A 24,533-nucleotide genomic window follows, 5' to 3' on the forward strand; every position below is an offset into this window, starting at 1 on the left:
CTGTACTAAACAGAAACAAAAACAGAAACAAAAAAAATATTAATGCACTCAAGCATCCTTAGGAAAGACAACACATACTTCTTGAGTGTTGGTGATTCAGTTCTGGACCAGCTGAAAACTCCATCCACTATGGAGATACTGTATGGGGCTAGGAGAAAGAAAGAAAGAAAGAGACGTATAACATACAAAATACGTTCATATGCATACACACACAGAACATACAGGAATGAGGTGTTACAAGATATGTGGGAAAGTAGGATTCTGAAAGAAGGGAATGCATAACAGACAAAGCAATTGTAAAGGAAAGCAGAAGAAGAAAAGAAGACTCACAGCTGGCTACTGCTTTGTGCTCCACACTATCTTCCTGCAGCTCCTCGTGTGAGAGAAACACTCTTAGACGCTTCAAGGATACACTCGCCTGAAGACGGAAGAGATAGATAAAGATAAAGCAATTCAGACAATAGAATAGAGCCAGCAGCAATCAGTGCGATTAAAGAGCTGATGTTTCCTAGACCTTAAATTTTATAATATGAAACGTCTAGACTGTGGAATGGCATTGGTGTTAACACACTTTAAATATACGCCCTCCAAGAACATAACATCATGTGCAATGCAATCCAGTGGAAAAATGGAGACAACTGATGACGACTGAGTTCTCAGAATGTGAATGGAGGCAGACTAACCTGCACCATACTACTGATGACCATTGGCAGCATGTTAAGAGGAAAACGAAGGATGTTGAAAAGTGCCAGTGATACGAAGGCCTTCTGGGCATCAAGTACATTATGTTCGTCGATGAGCACATACACGGTAAAAGTGGACAGTGCAACCTGTGCAGAGACCCAGCAGGAGGGAGAAAGAATACACAGAGGCAAATAGATGTGATTACAGATGATTAGATTCATTCATTCATTGTATAAATGTGCTATGACAACATGTTGTTACTGGCAGAAACCAAGATAATTAAATGAAGTTCTGCCCCAAATTAAGTGCAGTGTATTTTTTTAAACACTCTGACACTTGTGATGTTGTCATTCTGTCATTTCATCCAGTCTATATTGATGCTGGTGCTAGCTTGTGTGTCTGTACAAGTTGAACATGATTCTATGTTCTGTTAATGAGGTCCTATGCAACTTTGAAAGAAAACCATGCGCTGCATTTGTTCATTGTGATCCAAATCTCTCCTACTGTGCTGTCCTCACCAAGAAAGGTGCACAGACCCAGGTGAAGGTGGATACTGCCGCCAGATAGGCGGCTTTCTTCAGGACCCGCAGCTCACTCTCACGGATTTCTGACACCTTGTCTTTGAAGGCCAGCTCCCAGGCATACAGCTTAAGCACTTTGATGCCATTGAGCATCTCATTCATCAGCTTAATGCGATTGTCCTTACTCTTCATCTGAGCAACCTGCTCAACACACATGCACAAAATATAAACAGAAACAAATACAAACTGCACAACATTACAAAGTAACATGAGGTTTCCTGTGGATCCTCATTGCTAGCCACTTGTTTGAAGTAGACCTGTTACATCTGTGCATGAATGAAAATGAAATCATCTGTTGGATCTGCCCTTATTGTCACTGCACACATGACCTAACACAATACACAGATATGATCACTGAAACACTGGGAGAGGCTAAGAAGTTGACGATGTTTGTCTGTGTTGAGGTCCCACCTGGTAGGTTTTGGTTTTCATGGCGATGACAGCATTAACAGGAACCATCAGAACCATCACAGCTACCCCAGCCAACACGGATGGACCCAGGTTCTGCACAGAAACACAGACCTGCTAACTTGGAGAAATTTTATGAGTACCCCCCAAACCCCCGGCATGCCACAACCGGGAGCAATATGCTCCACAGTGACCCACCAACCAGTGAGATACCTAACAATTGATTTACTGTCAGAAGAGGTGGACAAGTGTTTCGGTCATAAAGAAAAAAGTTTACATTTCACTGGTCTAATTGTTGCTGTACACACACACACACACACACACACACACACACACACACACACACACACACACACACACACACACACACACACACTGCTTTCAAAGGAAAACTAGAGGCATGTAATTTAAATTCAGCTACATTGTTTGGCTCATCACAACATCCTAGATTAAAATAAATCATTAATGTGTAGAGGAAGGGAGTGGATGAATGGCTGTATATGTAATGAATCTATGCGAATGTTATATCCTGGACAATATTTTGTGCTCGTATATTTTGACTAGTCCAAATAATAGGAAGGGGAGTGAGCTAATAAATAGGCCTAAGTACTTCTGTGTTAGAGATGCGAGTCAGACCAGGTTAACACATAGCCTTCTTCTGATTGCTGAAGGGAAATGAAGTAACCTAAATATTAATTTACTCTTAAAGCACCAACTTTAAATAGGCCTAAAGCAACTACTACAAAAGCACGATTTAAGCCTGGCAGAGACACAATTATAGGCTAATAAATAACATGGGACAGATCATTTCAGATAGCTTTTAAAAGGGTGTTATTGCATTAAATGCCTATTGTGTCAGTTGTCATCACATTGGCCTAGACAATAGGCCTATGCTATGCATAATTGACTTGAGCTATAATAGCTGGTCACAGCTGGACTCCCTGTTATGATGTCATGGTCATTTTTAGTGTTTATAAATTCAATAAGGATCAAAAATAAAAAATAGCCCAACTGTAACCTAAATCCTGTTTTGTAATTACTCTACTTATTTATCTTATGTTAATCAGCACCTGGTCTGTCTAAAACCTGTCAAGAAATCTTTGAGGTTTCCAAACCTTTTTTGGAGGCAGTTCTGCCACCATGGCACGCAAGCCTACAGTTTTGTGTGCAGCAGTAATGGATTCGGGGAAACTGTCGGTTGGCCTGCTGTTTGCAACACACACACAACATTGATGAATGGTAACTTTGACGAGTGGTTAACAACACTGTCGAGTAAACTCAACGTCTTAATTTTACCTTTTCAATGTTGTTTGCATCGGCAGTGACAGCAAATGGCCGAAGAGGAATCAGTTATCCGGCCAGCCTTGCTTGCTTAATGCACTGAATTAGATTAAACACGCAGAGCATTCGGTAGGACGGGCAGGTAGGCGAGGGTGTTAAAATGCAGTGCTCTGATTGGCCAAAAGCTTTTCACTCTACTTACACGCAGATTGTTGTGTCTCAGAGGCAGAAGCAACTTCATAGATCTGAACTTGCATAGAGACTGAAATGGGCGAACTGCGAAATGCAACAAAATGCGTACCAGAGAGCAGCAATTCGTACAAGTGTACTTAAGGGTCAAAATGTGTACCAAGTACGTACAAGTTGGCGGGTCTGGAAACAGATGTAAAAAACAACAATGAAAACTAATTAAGGAGGTATTTCTACCATGTCCACTACTGCTCCTTCATGTTCATTGGAAACATTTCAGAGGTGGAACATCATCCAGCACACATAAATCCAATACGTTTCACAGATGTTTTGCTTATATTTTTGTGTTTTACAGCAGATCGCTTCTTCATGACAGTCTTAGGTAAGAAGCACTTTGCTCTGTTACCTCATCATACATACTGTACAGCATACACACAGGACATACACATACAGCTTACCCGGTAGAAACATATACAGACTGTGACGTTTGAAGAGCTGTTTTTATACTAACAAAATTGTGTCCATAGCATCAGCTGTCAAGTACTGAAAGCTAGCAGTGAGCTCATACTGTCTGATCAAATAGCATCCTAAGGCCCTCTGTCCACATAGTGTTTTTTCTCTGAGCACCACCATCTATTTCAATTGTCCCACTGCAGAGAAAGTGTATGCAGCGGCATACGACTGCTCAGAGAAGAAGTGCACCATGCTTTTGATGTGACCGCTAAGTTGAAAATCTCATTTCTTATTAGTTGCTTCTGCACCATCAACATGGTGCACTGCAGGGATGATTGTCTCCCTATACCTATGCTCTGGATAGCAAAAACCAGAGTCAAATTCCACATATGTATACACATACTTTGCTAATAGGACTAATTCCACTTCTATGTGGGCAGTCTCAAATCTGCTAATTTTAGTAAATCTCAGCATGGAGATTTTGCTGGTTGTGATAATGATCTTGGACCTGTCTGGTTTTCGATAATTGCTCTGTAATCCTACCTGCCAGAGAAAGTAAAGGGCGAGCACGACCTGCAAAGGGGCAGACCATATCATGTTGATGTAAGTGATGAGGTCCATGAAGCGCTGAGCGTCCACTGACATGAGATTCACAATCTCTCCCACTGTGGAGGTACGCCGTGCTGCACTGCTTATGACCAAAGCCTAAAAGAGAGGGTCCAGGAAGGAAAAGTCCAAGTCTACAAAGGTTAGAGCCAAAGCATGCACACAACTGACCATGAGTAGAATTAAACCATGAATTAAATTATGTGACTCTAACTTTCCATGTTTCCATTCATAATCGCTCAAAATAATCAAAAAACAACCTCCTCAGGGTGAAAACAAGAATGAGAGTGGTTTAAATAATACTCATCTACTTGATTGTTTGTTATGGAGTCTGTGCCTTTTAATATTTTCTGTTTATTGTATTGTAAAAATCTTTTTGAGTTGTAGGCAAATTTGCATGTACCTTTCTGTAAACAGCTCCAATGATGGCGGTGCGCAGACGCATTCCTGAGACAAAGCAAACGTGAAAGTACCTCTGGAGGATGAGTGACTGCACACTGGTACTTATAAAGAGCAGAGCGGTGTAGAAGAAGCCTTGCCATGACGGGGCACTGGAGTCGTTGACGAAACGGATCAAGAGCCTGAAAAGGTCAGAGCAAAGAACATGAACATGATAGACAAATTTAAACTAAGCTGTAATTAAGTCACCAACACACTGATGTTTGTTAACTTTCACTCTAGGACATGGTGGTCAACAGGTAGAAAGTGCCTTGAGGAAGAATCCCAGTAGAAACACATTTACTAATGTCTTAATAAATGGGGCCAACACATGGGGCCATCATGAGTTGGACTTGCCAAACAAAAATAACATAAACCATAAAGTTTTCATTTGGACTCATCTGTCTGCAGAACATTTCAACAACAATACTCTGATTAATTTACATGGCCTTTAGCAAACTTCAGAAGGGCAGCGATGTTCTTGGAGAGTAGCTGCTTCTTACTTACTACCCTATTAAACACAATTCTTGTTCAGTGTGTGTGTCCGATGGAGGACTCATAAACATTGACATTAGTTAATGCAAGAGAGCCCTGTTGATGCAGAGATGTTATCCCAGGGTTCTTTGTGACCTCCTAGAGTATTACACTCCAATCCTTAACACTTCTCAACAAAGACAATAAGTATTGAATAATTTTACAAAATAGACAAATAATTAAGCATATCCTTTTCTGTATATTTTTTTAACTGGATAATCTTTATCTTCTTTAAGAACTTGATGGATAACATCTGATCATGTAGAGGATTCATAAACTTTCAAGCCAAATAGCATGTTTCAGAAAAAAACTGAGGTTTCTCACCGAAGGATTTCAGGCCCAACGAACATGAGTATGTCCTGGATGATTTTATAGAGGCAGGAGATGAAGAAGTAGGGCCCAAAGGTCAGGCACAGTGCCCAGAACAGGGATGGCTCCTTTGCTTTATGGGGACTTTTCACAAGCAAAATTTCAGTCTCTTCCACAGCTTGGCCCTCTTTGATCTCACCTCGTGGGAGCCGTTTGGGGGAATATAACATTTTCCTCTCAGTCCTGGGAAAAGATAATGAAAGGAAATGCAGACTGCTTCTATTTGACTTTCTAAATAAAGAAATCATTTTTATCAGTGGCTCTCTGAAACCTATAATTCAAGGCACACAAAATCATGGCATCATTTTGCAAAACTGATGTAAAAAAAGAAGAAAAGGTTGAAAACTATGCTTCAAGTTTAGTTAATGATTACAGATTGGTTGAGACTTCAGACTGAAGCTGCTTGCCAAATATTTAATCAGCACCTATATTCTATCCAGGGCGTATAATTTTTGGTTCTTCTTTGTATTTGATAGACATTTACTCATGGATATACTGTACCAAAAGGAAAGCAAAATATTGCTCTTCCAATGTGCATGAAATCTTGTGGGCATCCTGCAGGTGCAGTTTTACCAATGTAACAGTAGCCCCATTCATACTGCCCTTTCAGTGTGAAATCATGCGGCAATTCTTCACATAGCCGTATGTGTGAAAGTGGAGAGGGGCAACAGTTTATCTTCGGCTCTGATCCACCTCCAGAGGTAGTATCAGAGCCGCAGCAGTGGCCAGTTGGCGTCTGAGTGAATGGAGAAGCCGGAGGCATGGATCAGGGGTGTGTCAGTCTAATGGTGTACACACTCTGATACTAAACAGATCCTTCAATCATCAAATAAAGAGAAACAGCCCACAAAGTAACATTACAGGACCAAACAACAAAAACGTGGTAACTGTTGCAACATGTGTGAGGTAAGACTCGTCATGTCTGTCCTTTTGTCAGTCCTACTGACTCTTCATCACATTCCTGCCCGAAAAACATAAAACAGCATCCCTCCCCATGAGTGAGAGTCAAACAGCGTCATGTTTACAGATTGTGTCCATATAATATGTAAATAAGAGCAGAAAAAGTTAACTCTGTCACTTTCCATGCTGTATGAACTGAAACACTGGTGCGGCTTTACGCTGGAGCTGCTTGGTACAGTGTGAACAACGAAAGGCGGAGAAACGGTGAGCCATCACTGCAGCAATAATGCGGCATCTCTGTGTGAAAAGGCCTACTGTTTTACATCTCTGTAGGTTTTCATGCAGTAATCATTCTCTGCTGTACTGAACTCCTGACCTCTTAACCTTTTGGCACTCTGTGTTCCAGCGACACACCAGCTGTGGAACCACTCTTTGGGAGCAGTCTTCAGGGTTCAGAGACCACAGGTCCTTCTCCACAAGAGGACGCTTATAGCCTGTCACCATCATCCTGAAGAAGACAAGATAGGGGGGGAAGGAGGGGAGGAGGAGGAGGAGGAGAAGCATTTAAGCCCAGTGATATAACACAAAAGATATAGAAGTGCAATCTGAGATACACACAGAAGGGTCATGACTGGCCAAAGGAAAGGAATATCTGTAGGCCGAAGGTCACAAATGCCAACACACTCCTCTCTATCCTGGTTTAGGAACATTTTGACCATGTTTTATTTCACTATTAAGTCAGACAGCTTCGTCTGTCACCAAGTGCTTGCTCATTGAGGAAAAACTGGTTCACTGTAAATAAATCAATCAAAGAACATGGTGTAGACCTGCTCCAATCCAATAGACTGACAGTCCCCGAAAACAGCTTCATCCAGTCATCCACTTTCTGCCATCTGAGAGTGATGTTGCCATGATGAGGTGTACTTGGTCTGTAACATTGTTTGCGAAGGTGGCGCATGTCAAGTGGCATATACATGAATGCCGGGACCCAAGGTTTCCCAGCAGAACATTGCATTGCAACAAGATGGTCAATGTTTTTTCACTAAGACTGTCAGTGGTTCTAATGTCATGGCTGATCAGTGTAGATGTGCTAATGTTTGGTAGTCAAGCATTGGTGCTTGTGTTAAACAATTTTACTGTTGTCTTGCATTATACACATTGACATATCTTAAGCACCTGTTCATTGATTTATGTCACTAACTTTTGTGAAGATGTTTCACCTCTCATCCAAGAGACCTCTTCTGATCTTACTAACTGAAGGGAAGTTGCAGGCTTTTAATCTCTGTGTGGGAGTGTTCTTACAGAGTTGTCAAGGTCAATGTGAGGTCTGAGTTTCAGAGCTGTTAGGGCCAATTGTGGGTCGCAGACCTGCCAACCTTGGAGAAATTTTGGTGGCGTCCCGAGTACCCCCGGCACACCACCACCAGGAGCAGTATGCTCCACAGTGACCCACCAACCAATGAGATACCTAACAATAGATTTACTGACTGAAGAGGTGGACAAGTGTTTCCATCATAAAGACAAAAGTTTACATTTCACTGGTCTAACTGTTGCTTCTCACACACACACACACACACACACACACACACACACACACACACACACAAACAAACAAACAAACAAACAAACACACTGCTTTCAATGGAAAACGAGAAGCATGTAATTTAAATTCAGCTACATTGTTTGGCTCGTCACAACCTCCTAGATTAAAATAAATCATTAATGTGTAGAGGAGGGAGTGGATGAATGGCTGTATATGTAATGAAACTACACAAATGTTATCTTATATCCTGGACAATATCTTGTGCCCATATATTTTGACTAGTCCAAATAATAGGAAGGGGAGTGAGCTAGGCCTAAGTACTTCTGTGTTAGAGATGCGAGTCAGACCAGGTTAACACATAGCCTTCTTCTGATTGCTGAGGGGAAATGATGTAGGCTAAATAATAATTTACTCTTAAAGCACCAACTTTAAATAGGCCTAAACTAACTACTACAAAAGCACAAGATTTAAACCTGGCAGAGACACAATTATAGGCTAATAAATAACATGGGTCAGATCATTTCAGATAGGCTTTTAAAAGGGTGTTACTGCATTAAATGCCTATTGTGTCAGTTGCCATCACATTGGCCTAGACAATAGGCCTATGCAATGCATCATTAACTTGAGCTTTAATAGCTGGTCACAGCTGGACTCCCTGTTATGATGTGAACTGTAACCTAAACCCTGTTTTGGTGACTGATGTCAATGTCTGTCTTGCACACAGTGCAGAACGAGTGATCGGGCAGCCTGGACATGTGCAGGCAACGCCATCTCCCCGATAGCTGTCAAGAAATCTTTGAGGTTTCCGGGCCTTTTTTGGAGGCAGTTCTGCCACCATGGCACGCAAGCCTACAGTTTTGTGTGCAGCAGTAATGGATTCGGGGAAACTGTCGGTTAGCCTGCTGTTTGCAACACACACACACAACATCGATGAACGGTAACTTTGACGAGTGGTTAACAACACCGTCGGGTAAACTCAACGTCTTAATTTTACCTTTTCAATGCTGGCGTCAAATGGCCGAAGAGGGATCAGTTATCCGACCAGCCTTGCTTGCTTGATGCACTGTATTACATTAAACGTGCGGAGCATTTGGTAGGACGGGCAGGTAGGCGAGGGTGTTCAAATGCAGTACTCTGATTGGCCAAAAGCTTTTCACTCTACTTACATGCAGATTGTTGTGTCTCAGAAGCAGAAGCAACTTCATAGATCTGAACTTGCATAGAAACTGAAATGGGCGAATTGCGAAATGCAACAAAATGCGTACCAGAAAGCAGCAATTCGTACAAGTGTACTTAAGGGTCAAAATGCGTACCGAGTACGTACAAGTTGGCAGGTCTGGAAACAGATGTAAAAAACAACAATAAAAACTAATTAAGGAGGTATTTCTACCATATCCATTACTGCTCCTTCATGTTCATTGGAAACATTTCAGAGGTGGAACATCATCTAGCACACATGTTTTGCTTATATTTTTGTATTTTACAGCAATTCGTACAAGCGTACTTATGCAAAATGCGTACAAGTTGGCAGGTCTGGGGTCGTTGACACAACCGGCCTTCATATGGGTTTGTAGTTTGTACAGCATTGTAGGTGGGTGATAAGTAATGTCTTAGGCCAGCTCCTTCATAACAACTCAGTAAGGACATTCCCAACATGCTAACTGGCCCCCAGTTAGTTAGAACTGAATAAGCCTCTAGGATGATAGATGGAACCTCCTCAAGAAACTGAAACAAGTCCTGTTACCTACGATACAACTCTTAGATATGTCGGTAATCTGTTCTCTTCTGATGTACTGGAGATGGTACTTAGTATTTACAAATATCCTAAATTTGTATTTCTGGGTTCGTTTTTGTAGTTGAAACAAATGACATACCTACCTTCACATCAATAACTTCTTTCATATAAATAAGTTCAGTTCAACTAAGTGTATGTACATGTAAATATTTTGTGATAATTAAGCTATAAAAACCTTTGAATGCAAAATTTCTCAGTTAGTATAATCATATCTGCAAAGTAAATGTTGACATATTTCAGGCATTCTTTCACAATATATTTCTCATATACTCTCATGCCCTTATATACAAGCAGGTTCTTGTTGCTGGAGGCATTCTTCGAGTTCATACTGGCCATTAAAAAATCTGTTTCTTGGCATGGTGTGGTGTTAATGAGGGGCAAAATCCATCCAAATCAAGTGGAAATCTCCCAAAGCCTGATTAGTTCAGTATTCCTCGTTTTTGTTTCCTTGGCGTTTAATACAGAGAAGGAGTTTCACTATGCTCTACATTGTATGATTGTATGTGATGAATAAAGATCATTTTATTCTTCTTGTTCTTCTATCACAAAGAGGGAATTTCATACTTTTAACATTCAAAACCGACACAAGCTAATTACACATGTTCTATTATTTATCATAGTCTTGACTTTCTCATGCCTTTCTTAGTCTTTATTTCAGAATGCACTGTCTGCTGACACACATAAATATCCACACCACATTCACACCACTGAGTTTACTGCCTGCTTACCTGGAGATCCACCAGAATGATATTTTTGAGAGGAAAGAAGCGCCAGGTTCAGGGCAAGGATTCTGAAGACAAAAAAAACTACAGTTACAAAAAAAAATATATATATATATATATATATATATATATATATATATATATATATATATATATATATATATATATATATATATATATATATAATATATATATATATATATATATATATATACACATACACACACACATATATACACTCCAACTTGATAAGGTTTAAATGAGGACTTTGTGAAGGTCAATCAAAAACCTAAATTCCAGCAGGACATTCCTTTACCACTTATGATGTGTGTTTGGATCATTGTCCAGTTTGAACACCCAGCTGCGCCCAAAACTCAATATTCTGCTGATGATTTTAGGTTTTTCTGAAGAATTTGGAGATAATACTCCTTCTTCACTATTCCATTTACTTTCTTTAGAGCAGCAGATCCACCGGCAGCAAAACAGCCTAACAGCATGACATCACTAGCACCATGCTTGAAAGTAGGTGTGGTGTTCTTGGGTTAAAGACCTTACCTTTTCACCTCCAAACATATTGATGCTCATTGAGGCCAAACAACTCAGTTTTTGTTTCACCTGACTGCAGATTTTTCCTCAACTTTGTACAAACTTCCATTAAGCTTTAAAGTGCCATGTCTGGAGCAAGACACACTTGAGTGTGGACAGTCAGTACGTTTACATGCACAGCTTAGTTGGAATATAGCCATAGTTCGACTATGCTACTCAATCGGACACCTGCAGTTGTCTGAGTATACATGCCGGTGAGAAAATCTAATTATTGGCCGAAGCATGTATCCATTTCAACTAGTGGTAACAGAGCCACCTCCGGCTCTTTATGTCAGAAGGAAGAAGGAGGGCTTCATTTTGCATGCTTCGCAAACAAACAAATCTCAATTCAAGACAGCTGGTGGACATGCCATGTTGACAGGATGTTTTTTTTAAAAAAAAGTTTAATTCAAAAAACCCAGTTTTAAGTCATGTACTTGGAAAGACATCCAACTAACTGACTGAATCATGTAAGCATGTTAACCTGTTTTTTTCCATTAACACAAAATGCATGTAAACGTCAAATCAAATCAGATTATCATCATAGTCCTGATTATTCCCAGTTATCATATTACTTTGGTCACGTAAACGTGCTTTCAGATCAATGCTGAGCTCTTTAGACTTTACCACTGTAGTGATTGTGGCTGAGTCTGATGGCTGTGTCAGACAGGCCCTATCAAAATGGGCCCAGAACCGTCATGAAAGCACATGGAAGAAGTAAAGAAGCCATGCTACAAAACAAGTCTCAATACAACTTTCTACAACTGCTTAGTGACATTATGTTGCACAATGTTCAGTGTTTTTTAAAATTTCTACAGTAAGCATTCATTTTCACAGAACTATATCCTTCAGTGTACAAACGTGTCTGAAGCAGCATTTTGCATTGAGTGGGCTTACTGTTTAGTTTGCTCCTGAAACTAACAAATGCACTGACATCAGGTGTCAAATCCTGGACCTGGACTTTGGCACCAAAAAGATGTACAAAGTTTTGGGGTTAAATTTATAGAGCTCAATTAGAGGACTACACCTCTGTTCACAGAACTTGAATGGTAGACAAAGTTTTCAATCTTGGCTCAATGTCACATCTAGCTGGGCATTTAAATTTGAGGACTGTCATCTTGTGACAGTCATGTTCAGCTTTAGCACTGCTGACAAACAAGAAGAAAACTGTTACAGAAATGTATACTAATGAGTGAGGGTGAGAAAGAGGAAGGTTTACAGTGTGTAGTTATCTTACCAAGTCTTTAACAGCCTGAGAAAAGAGGGGTAGCTGGTCAGTCAGGCAGGACAGGAACAGAGCTACTAGCAGCAGAGCGTAGTAAGTGTAGAATGTTGTGTATCTCCACACACACACCGATGATAGCTTAACAAAAAAAAAAAAAAAAGATTAAGCTTTTAACCCACAGAACCATCCATAAAAGGTAAACATCCAGAGGTTTAATACAGCTGTATTCATCCAAACTTAGTTCAAGGCTGACCTGGTCCAGGGCCTGGAGGATCTTGGACCTGAAGGTGACTGTGGCACACAGCAGTGCCACCAGCCAGAAGATAAGCATTACTCCAGACGACTGAACCCCTTTCATCCGTTCATACTGGATTACCAAAGTGGCCAGCAACTAGAGCAGACACACATTTATAAATCATAATTGAATATTACTTGAAAACACAAAAAGTACCATCTAATCTCAATATGTTTTTATTGGTTCTCTATATTGGTTTTAAAGCTTGTGACCTGATCTTGACAGCAGTGGAAAAATTACATATATCCCATCAGGCCTTGAAAGCTGGGCAGAGCTATTACAAAGAAAATGAATAAAGTCGCTGACTATAACCTTTGTAACAGCCCAATTTTTGATGAGCTGCATTCAATTAATTTTTTATGGTTACAGCTTTTGTCTAAAGTTTTTTTGCAGTGCTGTCATGATTCAAGCAGATCACTATTCTATATCATTCTATAATAACCATCTACTAATTGTGAAAAAACGACACTAATGGACAACATATAGTTGTATAGCTAGTTTAGCACACCTTTAATCTTCATGAAAATGGCAAATAAAACTAAAACAAAAATGACATTTAATGCATACATTTCTGAAAAAAACAAACAAAACTAAACTAAAATTATATCAAGAATGTCTAAGATCCCCACTATCGAAAATACAATAATTAAAAGCTTTGCTATACTAGGTGATAGGTTGTCATCTATATAGAAATGGTGTCAATGTGAAAAGTTTAACTCTCACCATGGTGAGGCCAAGTAAGGTTGGGCTAACTAGGTGGACGGGTGCAGGGACTCTGCTGCCGTGACTTCTTTCCCAGAAAGAATAGAAAACATCTGACCAGCAGATAATCCACAGTAGAAGGCCCACAGCCTGTGGAGAGAAGAACAGCTCACAACTTTCTGACTAGAATATAAATTCAATTTTATATAAATCCGCAACTTTGCTAACTGATGCATCACTGTTGGAGAGAGTGCTCTTTTTCCACTATGCAAAGTTAGAAAATAAGAAACATAAAATTACATAATCATGGTGTACATTTTAATGGTTATTTGATGCATTGTATAGTTATATTTTATAAGTTATATTTAGAGAAGACTAGAGCATTGATTCAGCCTTGTTTGAATACACAGACTTGTTACAGAGGATTTCTTGAAATAAAAGGATGCATTACAAAAAGTAGTGGAATTATCTCACCCTCCGGCAGCAAAAATATGTTCAAACAATACTCAATGAATATGCAACTGCAAAACTAAATAGGTGACTAACATGCACACGACTACTCTGAATGATACTCAGGATATGGTGTTTAGAGATAACATTGGTAATGGGTAACAGTGTTTCAAACTATCCCAACCAAGTGTCTTGAAGTGTAGAAAGCTGACACTTTGTTCCACGGTGTTGTGTTCTCAATGAAAACCTGACCGGAAATCAGGGCCAATCACGTGATTTCATACTCGATCGGAATCAGACGTTGTAACCCGATCAGGGATCAGATATATGTATATTTGTTCTCATTATCTTTTATCAGATCTATAATATGAAAGTTAGATTCGGAGTATATTCACTCGGGTCAAGTTGTTACTTTACTGAGGTTTGCCCAGTGTTAGCAGCAGCAGGATGGTTAGCACACCTCCCAGAACCTCATGCTGAATTGCTAGAAACTGATTCAGGGACCGTCATTAAATTACTTAGCATGAATATATTAATACAAAATAATTGCAGTTTTATATATATGAATATAATATGTGGAAATTATGATTTTTTTCTCAATAGCTTCCATGTCATGTGGCCCACTGACTTCTGAAACAGATTCTGTTACCATAAAAAATATATAATAATAAAGAAAATAATGGTAAAAAAAAGTTCTCTAATGCTCAAGAGGTTAACATATTTTCAAGTAGCAATGTCAGCTTCTACATTATCTTGTCTCATGTCTTAGATTCTGATTCTGAAATTCTGAAAATGATTTTTTTTTTTTTTTTAATCTTGCCAGTATTCACCATTTAAAGGGTTATTCTTCAACATTTTCTTCTGGGGGGGCATGCCCCCTGACCCCCCTAGTGTTGCTAGGTTACCGACTCAGAGCACCACTGCTACAAAAACACTGCCTTCTAAGAATTTTGGACGTGTGGGGCGAACTATTTCTTTCTTAGGTGAAGCCAACAACGGGACAAAATAAATGTAAAGAGAGACATAGTGGAGCCGTATATTTTCCTGCTTCTTTGTCCTTTGCCAGTCACACCTAAGATACACACCTAAGTGTTAAATGATAAAATAAGATGAATAAAATAAAAAATAAGGGACATCCTGGATCTGCGAACACTGTTCGCTCGTCTTAATTTTTTTTTTTAAATCTATATTATAGAAGTATCGGATCGGGACTCAGTATTGGCAGATACTCAAAATCAAATGACTCGGACTCGGAAGCAAAAAAACCTCATCGGGACATCCCTAATAATAATCATCCACTCCACCAACCATTATGTTGTCAAATTGAGCTCCCTTGACTAGTTGCATTCCGTTTATATTAACTCAAAGACACAGGCCCAAGGTGTCATAGTGGTCTTCGGACTCTTAACCTGTGTTACTCATGCGGCACACCAAGCTTTAAATGTTAGCTCGCATAGTAGCTAATAATTATAGCTGTAACAATGCAGCCAATAAAATGAGCAAAAATACAGAATCCTCAAAACAACTGTGCAACTGGGATCCAATGTGGTAGTATATGCTGACATGGAACTGTCAAAACATGCTCAAACCTACACTAAGTCACTGTGGTTGTATTCCAACAGTTCCTGGGCCTCAGGAGGATTAGTTGTGCTGAGCTGAGAAAGGAGCCCCGGTTTAAACTTTTTCATTTTTTAAACAACTGTTTGAGTCACTTTTCATAAAGAAAACAGTAGAAAAAGCATAACTAACATAATGTCAACTGGACAATTAGAAACATAACTTAACATAATCAAGGGTCACTCACAGTTTTGGCTTTGTTGAGGTGACTCATACATATGTAGCCATGGTCATGGCTGCGGAGGTAGATGAGATAGATGGGGGCACACATCCAGAGGTAAAGACATGGCAGCCATACCAGGACAGTGTTCTGGAAGCACTGGGTGAAGTCTGGGTTATTGGTGTACCATGTACGGTTCCAATCCTAGAGGAAAAAAAAGAACAAAAGGAGCTTTAAAAAACAAAAAAACATCTCTGGAGTGAGGCCAAAGAATGCCCGTGCTGCCTCCAAGAGGGCTGTGGTGACGTCTAACAACCGCAGCCACACCATGAAGACCCCCCTTCTGTTCCTAAAACAAGCCTGTCTTTTGAGACTGAAAGAAATATGTTTTTAAAAGTCTCTTGGCTTTTTCTCGCTCTGTATCGAGACCATTCACAGGGCACTGGGAGATGTGTATTTTCCTTCTAGGACAAAGTTGCTTTTGCTTAACCCCTTCACTTTTACCAGCAGCAATGAAACAGCTCATGAGAGATGTGAGGTTGGTGGTGAGAAGCTGCAGCCTCTATTTACTGACAACTGTATCCTTCAATGCACATTTGAGTTGCTGCAAAACTGCACACTTACAGCCAAGTGCCCTCTTTTCCAGCACACATACTATTCATCCACTAGCTCTTGCTCTACCACTCATACCTTACCTACACAGATCAAAGCACTTTAGGAGCCACATCACTCTTGTGACGTGTGGTTTGAACATAAGTTTGTACTGATATCAGCTGTATTTTTCTGTTTCAACTTAATAATAACAACAGTGATAATAATAACAACTTCATTTATAAAGTACCTTTCAAGCAAACATACAGCTCAAACTGCTTAACAGAGAATAAAAACAGACACAATAAAAAATGCAACATAATAAAAAATTGTTAGCAGTTACAGAATAGCATGCATGTTGAGGATCTGAAGGTTCTTGATGGGACATACAATGAGAGTTCTGAATTCACTGTAATTTTCTTATGAACTTTTTCAGGCGACATTAAAAAGAGGCTTGCAATCTAAACTACTTGAAATAAAAGCATGTAGTGGAATGTCAGCATCTTCCTGGGTAATAAATGTTCTCATTTTGAATATTTTCCTAAAATGATTTTAAAACATGTCTTTGCAACCTTGTTAAAATGGCTGATAAAATTAAGATCAGAATCCAACAAATACATTTGTTTTCAGCTGACTTGTGTTACTGCTGGTGAAAACCAGACACTTCCTGATTTTGCTGCTTCACAATAAAAGCTATAAAACATCCAAATAACAGAGGACTTTTGTAAGCAGTTACAGTAATTTAGGGTGAAATCAAACTTGTTTGCCACTGAATTAGAAAGGTTTGGTAGCTGCTCTTTCTCGATAGTAGGCTACTGTGGGGAAGAAGATTTTTCTTTTTTTCTCTTCTTACAGTTGCTCCTTTGACCACTGCACAACTCAAGCGTATCATTTATTTAAGACACACATTCAAGCAGGTAGCCCTGTTATAATGGAAATGCAATCACTGCTGCAGTGGGCTGACATGCTGAGTTAAAGTGAGCCCTGCCACCTTATGTAAAGTAAAGATGCCATATGATACCTTTGGAAACAGAAATAGCATATTTTTGCTGTAGGGACAGAGAACACCAGATCACTGACATGTTTAGGTTGTAAAATTACAACAATAAGCTAAAAGAGTTTGGAGAAATTCTGTAAGACAACAAAGTAGGGGATAATTATTTATTTTTCAGGTGAAAGACGTAAGAAGTTCAGTACTCACATTAGCAATAAAACACTGCATGTAACGTGTGGGTCTGACATGAGGTGAATAGCAGGTTAGACGTTTTAAATCCAAATAACACAAAGTTCTGCAATATTTAGTAAACCTGTCAAATAAAGTTTAAAACCAGTCCAGCACTTAATTCATTGCAGTCAAAAGATTCTGAGCTCATTTATGCATCTACAAGTCAAGGCCTGGCCAGGTAAGAAAAAAGAAAATAATGTTTAAAAAATAATGTTTAAAAATAATTTCTTTAATAAGTCATAGGTAATCTTTTTTTCTGTTAGAAAGCTTCCAAAATATGAGAACAATCGGCTAGACGATCGTTGAGCTGTGATCAAGGACCAAAAACACATTGCAGGTACGATTGTACATATGTATGTATATATACACATTTGTATAACCCTTCTTTGCTGCAGCACAAACACTGCCAGATGGCAGCAAATTCATGAGAGAGATTTCCACAAACACAGGTCTGGACATCTCAGAATGCACAAAGAATTTCAAGAACTTGAGGGACAAGTGTGTCCGCCTCAGAAGGAAACCCGGTAAAAGGAGCAGAAACTACAACAACACTATAGTTGAAGGCGACGAAGAGTCTGGAGGCCAGACAGGAGGACAGACCCTTTTCCATATATAACTGCAGTATAGTATTTCCTCATATAAGTTGCCAAAGACACTACCAGTTACTACATCATTGTTGTTTGGGCATGTCACATTGCTTTGTGGGACATTTCTCTTTTTTTGAAGGATCTGTTTAGTTATCAGACGGAGAACACCATCAGATTGGCACGCCCCTGCTCTGTGCCACCGACTTATCCATTCACACAGATGCAGGTTGGCCTCTGCTGTGCCTCTGATACTTCCTTCAGAGGCGCATCAGAGCTGCATAAAAATGGGAAATAAAAAAACATACTTCAAAAGCTGTTTTAGTTAAGTAATAGAATATTACTTCTTTAGCTGATTCTTGTATTTACAAACTGATCATTATCTCATGATTCATTAATGTATTTTCCCCCTCATAAACTCATAATTATATACTAAATAGTCCTCAAATTACATTTATCGAGGAATTACTCAGTAACATTTCATTAACTATCCTTTCAATTCCTAACTCATTCCTAAGTCACTATTCACATGTGTGTACCTTACTGGAAAGTGTTACAGATACATGTTCACTCAGCTAGGCTCCAATGGCAAACAGTTATATTTAGAAAATGTATCCCAAAGACACAAATCTGTGGAAAAGGGAACTGTTTCTTTCACCGTCCATACAGCGCCTCGGTATACGTCTCCTCAGACAGACTCCACAGATCACTCTGCTGTGTTTTCTAATGAAAATAGAAACAAAGGCATTGCCGAGGACAGCTACGCCTTCTCTTCCTAGTGTCAACATCTCCTGTAGCTCCGACAACCACAGACGTATTTGGCATCACTTTAAATCCAACCCACCGGGACACGTGGTAACGTTCAGTGATTCGGCTCCACCACGGGTTGTTATGTCATTTTTATATGGCCATGCGGCCAATGTCATCGTCAAAATATATATGACGAAATATGTATATGTAACGTTATTGTTGTAGAGATCACCAGTTATGTTCTGTTAAAGTGTTTTACTGCAATGATTAGAATGTAAAAGACCGATAAATTAGATAGAGAGGCGAAGAGAGTGTCTCTCTGTTAACAAGCTAACAATGGTAAGACACTAATGCATCTTTATCTGACGACACAGCAGCAGCTGATAACAACCGGGCAGACCTTTAGGATAAAGTGAAAATATACTCACCCAGAATGGGTCGGAACTGCAGAACTTATGAAACCCCATTCGCCGCAACGCAATGGAGGTTTACGTCCTCACTGTGTTTTGGACCTCAGCTGGGGTTTGCCCACTGTAAACGCAAACGGAAGTCTCCTCCTCCTCCTCCTCCTCCTGCTGCTTCTTCTTCTTCTTCTTCTTCTTCTTTAACGACAGCTTACATCTCCAGTGGTGCCTTACTGCCACCCTCTGCACTAGGTTAAATGTCCGCTTTCAGATGGCGCTTTCTCAATATATCTCTTTATTTAAATGGCACTTGACTGATGACCAGTCATGTTTTACAGCAAACAGAGGAAAACAAAATAAAAAAGGAGAAAAAACAAGAGAGTAACACTTAATTAAAGTGACAATAACGTAAAAGAAATAATTGAAAATAACAACAGCAATGAAAGTAGATCATTACTGTTATTATGGGAGCATTTCTCATAATAAAAATGGCAACAATATACTTTATATAATGTACTGCCATCATATTTTAATATTGCCAACAGCAGTAACAATAACAGAATAATAGTAGTGAAGGCAGTTAAAATTCAACACAGAATTAGGCACAGGTAAAGGCTAAACAGTACAGAACAGTACAGTACAAACAGTACTTTCAGATGACTCTTTAGACAGATCAGACAGAGTTTAGAGATAAATGCTTCTAAACAGGAGAAGGGAGGGGTGGAGGAGGAGTTTTTGGCAATGTTATCTGAGACGTATTGAACCCTACACCTTTATTTTTGACAGTAGATAGACAGGATATGCGAGAGAAGGGAAGATGTGACATGCAGTAAAGGTCCTCCAGCCAGGATTTGAACCGGTGCCCACTGCATATGTAGCATGCGCTCTTAATCACTCGACTATCTGCACACCACACTGGGCTTTATTCACCATACTGTAGGATTTAACTTTGTCACATGTTCACTGTTAGTCGTAAAAAGACGTAACATTACAATTCATGATCTGCAATCATGAAGTCAGACTTGATTTACATCTTATACCATAATCCTTTTGTATAGTTGACTAACTTCCACACAGCTGGAGTTGACAACAGAACTACTTTCTGTTGTAGCACTGCCATTGTATAAGCCCATGGGTTGAAAAGGTGACTAGATCATAGTTATGCAGTGGCAATGTGGTGGCAAAAAGCAGGGCTGTGAGCTGTAAATAACATATAGCCCATATGACACAAATTAGGCTGTGTTTGTGGCATAAAACTGTGTTCTACACAACTCATAACTTGAACATTTACTAGAAAAGTACAATGGAACACCACTTGAAGTTGGAATTGCTACCTCGGGACACATTTAGCTACCCCAATTTTAAAGCTGCTGTAAGTGTTGTTTCCATTTCAGGTAATTTTCTGTCCAGCTAACTAGCAATCCCCTCCCTCCTCTCTACGTCACCACACTTGTGCAAACGTCCCTGTTCCGATATGTGGGCGGAGCCACGGCGTGCCGATCGCTCCCGAAAACCCCCGATAAGCCCCCAAGGAGTGACGGGAATTCCCCGACCGCAACTCAGTTACCTGTCTAGTGCTGCGCACATCCTTGTCAGTCACTACAGCGCCGAACCGAGTAACCCGTGCTCGTTGTGCGTGAATGCCGAGTAAGTTTATATTCACTGTTTGTTGTTATGTTAGAACAATATGGTAGAAGTTTTCTCGCGCACCCGCGTAGTTGTTATATTATATACATTACTAGTCTGATTGATCTGTTCTCACTTCTGTATGTATATATATATATATATATATATATATATATATATATATATATATATATATATATATATATATGTTTATATATACGTTCCTGAAACAATACTATCACTATCCTTATTGTATGTTAATACTGCTGTTGGGTTTTATAGCCATCAACATGTACAGTTATTCCTGTTATTTTGAATTATATTGCAATGACGCAGTTAGAAGCGCCCCCGTGTGGTCACTACAAAGTATCGCTCCAACTTTGTTATTTCTTACTGCGTTGTATTGTGTTTAATGCTTGGTGGTTTACAGTCATATGACATTATTTTATTAACATACATATGTTTGCTGTTCATTTATTTCTGTAATTCAGGAGACCACAACAAGACACAACTGTAATCTGTTCGTGTGTGAAATTAAAGGAGGGAAACATATCCAACTGAAGTGGCTGCAGTTTTTCTAACCGAAAACTAAGGCCAGACTGTGTACGCCAGCATCCAAAATATTCTACAAGTGGTCCTTCGAGCCGGATGTACGCAAGCTACAAGCAGAGGATATTATGATGGACAGCAGCCACCTAGTCCCCGTCCCAGCAGGGTGCGACGCATTCCCGGACATCTGGAGGACTATGAGCTCAGCTACCCGTCCCAACCCCCTCATCCCACCATGACAAGGACAGTGTCACCGACGACAACAACATATGCAGCACCATCCAACACTGGAGGATTCCTTCCATATCCAGTGCCCACATATCAGTCCTATGAGAGTCCAGATGACAGAATTCAGCGCTTAGAGGCACGCTGGTGGACTATGAGACACCAAATGAGAGAGCTGGAAGCTGAAATGGACAATGTAAGACTGTCTCCTCATCCACAGGTTGGCTATACTCACCCTACATATCACTCATATAACTATACAGCAGATAGGCCCCAGTACAGTAGCCTTCCCTATCTAGAGAGGATCCACCCACATCCCAGTCCCACTAGAATGGCTCAGTATCCATCTACATCATATATCCCAGCTCCGATGGTGCCCCCCTCTCAAGATCAGGACACAGCTGTTACTACATCAGTGCACGCCGCACCCCCTGATGCACTGACAGCAGATGTGGACCAAGCATCTTCTGCACCGCAGGCTGACGATGTGGACCAAGCTGCAGATGCTGAACTACAAGCTGCTTCTATATCACAAATGAGGCGTGCAGATTCAGTATCCCCCTTATCACCGGCCTCGCATGCCCAACCTGTGCCTTCAGTCCATACGATATGGCCAGATCCCTCTACATCACTGGCGCCACCTGCAGTCTCCACAGTTCCTACCCAGCCGATCCAGACAACATCTTCCTCATCACAACCAGCATACAGTGCACCCAGGTATGGGCAGCCTCCTCCTGTACAGCATCCTGCTCCACCTGTCCAACACTACTATGCTCAGCAGCCTTTTGCACCTGTGCGGCCACCAGATGAGCCAGGCGTATTAGAGATGGCTATTGCTTCATCATTTGGCATTCCCAAGCCCAAACTGACTGTTTTTAGCTCAGGGAAGGAAAGTGATTTCCTGCTGCTGAAAAAGGGACTAGACAGTGTACTTGGGCCCCACAGACACTTAAGTGAAGACTACAAGTACCAAGTCCTCCTCGACCACCTCAGGTTCCCTGCTGCACTTCAAATAGCCAAACGGTTTATCAACAGTGCAACGCCATACACTACAACCATGCAAGCCCTCATACACAGATATGGCCAGCCCAGACAGCTTGTGCAGGGAGAACTCAATGCCATCCTACACGCTCCACCCGTGAGGACTGGAGACTATCAAAGTATTGAGGATTTTGCAGCATCAGTTGGAAAACTAGTGGGCATGCTAAGCACAATGCAGGGTCCCTCATCTTCAGAACTGCTGTGTGGTTCCAACGTCGACACACTGCTCACTAAACTGCCTGTTAACTTCAGAGATGCCTTTGCTGAATACTGCTTCAATAAGGGAATAATCTAGAGTGGCAGTGACAGGACGTATAATCTTCCAGATCTGTCAGAGTGGCTCGAGAGAAAGGTTCAGACACTGCAGATATCCCGTCGACTAGGTACATGCACGCCAGAACCCACACATGCCGATAACCGGGAGCGCAGATCGGTAAAGCAGCCACGAGTAAAGTCTGCAACTATTCTACTCGGCAACCACCAGGGGGCTCAGCAACCAAATCCAGCCGCTGCATCAAGTACCACACTACAGTTTAAGAAGCGTGATAGCTTCAAGCCCTATTGCCCTTACTGTAATAACCAAGAACACTACCTCAATGCCTGCAGTGACTTTGCTAAGCTCACAAACAATGTGAAGGCTGACTGGATAAAGGAGAAGAAAAGATGCTGGAGGTGTGGGAGAGGACACACACCTGACAACTGCACTTTAAAGAAACCCTGTCCAACTTGTGGAGAACAGCATCTATCGGTGCTCCATGACGTGGCCCAAACAGAGACTGTGCTGACTGTGAGTGCATCCCCCAGCATGATCTACATTGACCAAATTAGCCATTCAGGTCAAGTGATGCTGAAAGTTGTCCCGGTACTCCTGCACAATGGGAAGAAAACACTCAGTACATATGCTGTTCTGGATGATAGTTCAGAAAGAACAATCATACTACAAGCTGCCTCCAAGGAAAGGAGGAAATCCTGTCCCTGAGGACAATTAGACAGGACAAGGTGTAGTTAAAGGGAACTACAGTCTCACTCAAAGTGTCACCCCTGATGAAGAAAGGGACGAAACACAACATCCAACATGCATTCACAGTAGCTGAGCTGAATCTGGCAGAACAATCATGTGCAGCTGAAAAACTGAAACAAAGCTACCAACACTTGAAAGACATTCCATTGTTCTCCTACAATAAAGCCAAGCCTATGCTCCTCATCGGTTCTGACAACCCTCACCTGATAACACCAATACTGCCAGTCCGGTCAGGCCCGATCGGCGGACCAGTAGCTGTGTGCACGACTCTGGGATGGGCTGTACAGGGACCAACCACCTTCCTGCAGCATTCATCGGGTGAGCACAGCTGCCTTCATTCTTCGTTCCTCACCCCTACTGAAGAGCTACATCAAAATGTAGAAAGACTCTGGAAGCTAGACACTTTGCCATTCAGAAACAGTAAAGAGGTGATCCGCTCCGGTGAGGACAAAGCAGCTATGGAACAGCTGGAGCACAAGACCATCAGAGTCACAGTAGACGGTGTGTCCCGATATGCTACTCCATTACTGCGTAAGCCAAATGCACCCATGCTCCATGCTCCACCCCAAGCAGTGATGGCTCTCCTCAGAGCAACAGAGCGCCGCCTTTCTACCAGCCCTGAACAATCTGCAGTGTATAATGAGGAGATACACAAATTGGAGAAAGCTGGACATGCTGTCAAGATCAACGATAATGAGATGAGCAAGTCAAAGGAATCCTGGTTCCTCCCTCACCACCTTGTTTATCATAACGGCAAAGCCAGAGTTGTCTTCAACTGCTCATTCAACTATCAGCAAGCCTGCCTCAATAACAATCTGCTTCCTGGTCCTACCCTGAGTGCACCATTGCTCGGTGTGCTACTGAGGTTCAGAGAACATGCTGTGGCCATCAGAGGAGATATCCGTGGCATGTTTCATCAGGTGCGTCTCCTCCCTGACGACCAACCACTCCTGCGTTTCTTGTGGCGTGACAGCGAGCGC

General features: G+C 40.9%; 1 protein-coding gene across 1 annotated transcript in view; it reads right to left on the reverse strand.

Moving 5' to 3' along the window:
- The window catches only part of abcc1 (ATP-binding cassette, sub-family C (CFTR/MRP), member 1), a 47,145-nt gene extending 27,890 nt beyond the window's left edge, over positions 1-19,255 (reverse strand). Inside the window, exons 1-15 of the mRNA XM_037090457.1 lie at positions 19,116-19,255; positions 15,565-15,741; positions 13,332-13,460; positions 12,567-12,704; positions 12,326-12,451; positions 10,510-10,571; positions 6,820-6,951; positions 5,499-5,726; positions 4,606-4,783; positions 4,140-4,301; positions 1,677-1,769; positions 1,203-1,406; positions 684-830; positions 331-418; positions 79-148 (exon numbers count right to left, since the gene is read on the reverse strand). Coding sequence (XP_036946352.1) covers positions 79-148; positions 331-418; positions 684-830; positions 1,203-1,406; positions 1,677-1,769; positions 4,140-4,301; positions 4,606-4,783; positions 5,499-5,726; positions 6,820-6,951; positions 10,510-10,571; positions 12,326-12,451; positions 12,567-12,704; positions 13,332-13,460; positions 15,565-15,741; positions 19,116-19,154 — 1,973 coding nt within the window. The 5' untranslated portion in view covers positions 19,155-19,255. The remainder of the gene's footprint in view (positions 1-78; positions 149-330; positions 419-683; positions 831-1,202; positions 1,407-1,676; positions 1,770-4,139; positions 4,302-4,605; positions 4,784-5,498; positions 5,727-6,819; positions 6,952-10,509; positions 10,572-12,325; positions 12,452-12,566; positions 12,705-13,331; positions 13,461-15,564; positions 15,742-19,115) is intronic.
- Between the last annotated feature and the right edge of the window lie 5,278 nt (positions 19,256-24,533).

This window comes from Acanthopagrus latus, chromosome 24 (genome assembly GCF_904848185.1).
Source record: "Acanthopagrus latus isolate v.2019 chromosome 24, fAcaLat1.1, whole genome shotgun sequence".
Lineage (NCBI taxonomy): Eukaryota > Metazoa > Chordata > Actinopteri > Spariformes > Sparidae > Acanthopagrus > Acanthopagrus latus.